This window comes from Phalaenopsis equestris, unplaced genomic scaffold (genome assembly GCF_001263595.1).
Source record: "Phalaenopsis equestris unplaced genomic scaffold, ASM126359v1 Scaffold001329, whole genome shotgun sequence".
In the NCBI taxonomy this organism is placed as follows: Eukaryota; Viridiplantae; Streptophyta; class Magnoliopsida; order Asparagales; family Orchidaceae; genus Phalaenopsis; species Phalaenopsis equestris.
In genome coordinates this window covers 83,944-85,254 of record NW_018165768.1, presented here as the reverse complement: position 1 = coordinate 85,254, position 1,311 = coordinate 83,944, and the positions used below count along the sequence as shown (strand labels likewise).

The following is a 1,311-nucleotide window of genomic DNA, read 5'->3' as shown; positions in this document are numbered from 1 at the left end:
TGATTTCCATTTTTCATTCATAAATAATAGAAATAATAACTTTTTGATCTTTAATAAAAAATTTCAATGAAGGGAGAATCAACATTAAATTGAATAATTACGCTTGCAAAAGTCAACTGAAATCTTTACCGATTAGAGAATCAAAGGCTAAAGAGATGTCAATCTTACTGATTATTTTTGAAATTTCATTTCCTGGCAAATATAAAAGATGAAGATTACGACTCCTTAAAATCTTTTCTAATAGGCCTAAAGTTATGTATTCCGAAAATAAAAGATTTATCATTAATAAACTAAAACCTACCGGAAGTAATAATATTCATATTAAAATCATTCATACATTTAAACTTGAAATAGAATGAAACATTTCTTAAGAGAAATAAGCTCAACATGGTTGGCCATTTGACCTTCCTTTATCACCTACGCGAAGCGTTCTTGCTAGTATTTAGCTCCGCTTCAGCTTGCGAAGTCTACTAACCCCATTTATTCTCGAAATATTTTCTTGGAAACCAAAGCAAACTAATAATTAAATGGAGAAAGAAAGAAGAAGCCGGAGTTCTGCACTTTCAAGTCGTTGTTAACATGTCTGGGAGAAGAATCTCCACCTGACGATCTCCCGATTCCATGGCCGCCGCATCAACTTTCTCTCCCGCACCCGAAAGCCCTCTTACCAACCCAATTGCTGCGGCCTCTGGCCACGATGATCTTTGCCGTCTCCTCCACAATGATCAGAACCAACTGCTTCTTTCTTCTTCACAGAGGCAACTGCTGCTCGTCAAAAGTCAAGACGCGGAATCCCCCAAATCCTGCATTCATGCTGCCTGCGTAGAGAACTCCGCCGCCATCTCTTTTCTTGGCTCGTCGGATCGGATTACCGTGCAGGAACAGCCGGCGATAGCAGAGCACTCGTCCTCCGAAGCCAAGGGTGTCGTTGAAGGTGGGGAAGGGAGCACGAGCAGCGATGGGAGTGAGGAGTGCAGTACAAGTAGCGGCGGGACGAGCTTCTGGAGCAAACCCCACAAGGTCAACGACGCCCGATGGAAGGCGATCCGAGGCGTCAGATCTCGCAACGGCGACCTAGTGCTGAGCCATTTCAGGCTCCAGAAGAAACTGGGATGTGGGGATATTGGAACCGTCTACCTTGCAGAGCTCAGCGGTACGAATTGCTTCTTCGCCTTGAAGATTATGAACAAGGATGCCCTGGAGAGCCGGAAGAAGCTTCCGAGAGCGCAGACCGAGAGGGAGATTTTGGAGCGCCTTGATCACCCCTTTCTGCCCACTCTCTACACCCACTTTGAAACGGAGCAGCATTCC

General features: G+C 44.5%; 1 protein-coding gene across 1 annotated transcript in view; it reads left to right on the top strand.

Moving 5' to 3' along the window:
- Positions 1–408: 408 nt before the first annotated feature.
- LOC110034025 (serine/threonine-protein kinase D6PKL1-like) overlaps positions 409–1,311 on the top strand; it is a 54,918-nt gene continuing 54,015 nt past the window's right edge. Inside the window, 1 exon segment of the mRNA XM_020738257.1 lies at positions 409–1,311. This exon segment is cut by the window's right edge and continues 12 nt beyond it. Within this exon segment, the coding sequence (XP_020593916.1) occupies positions 622–1,311 (690 nt within the window). The 5' untranslated portion in view covers positions 409–621.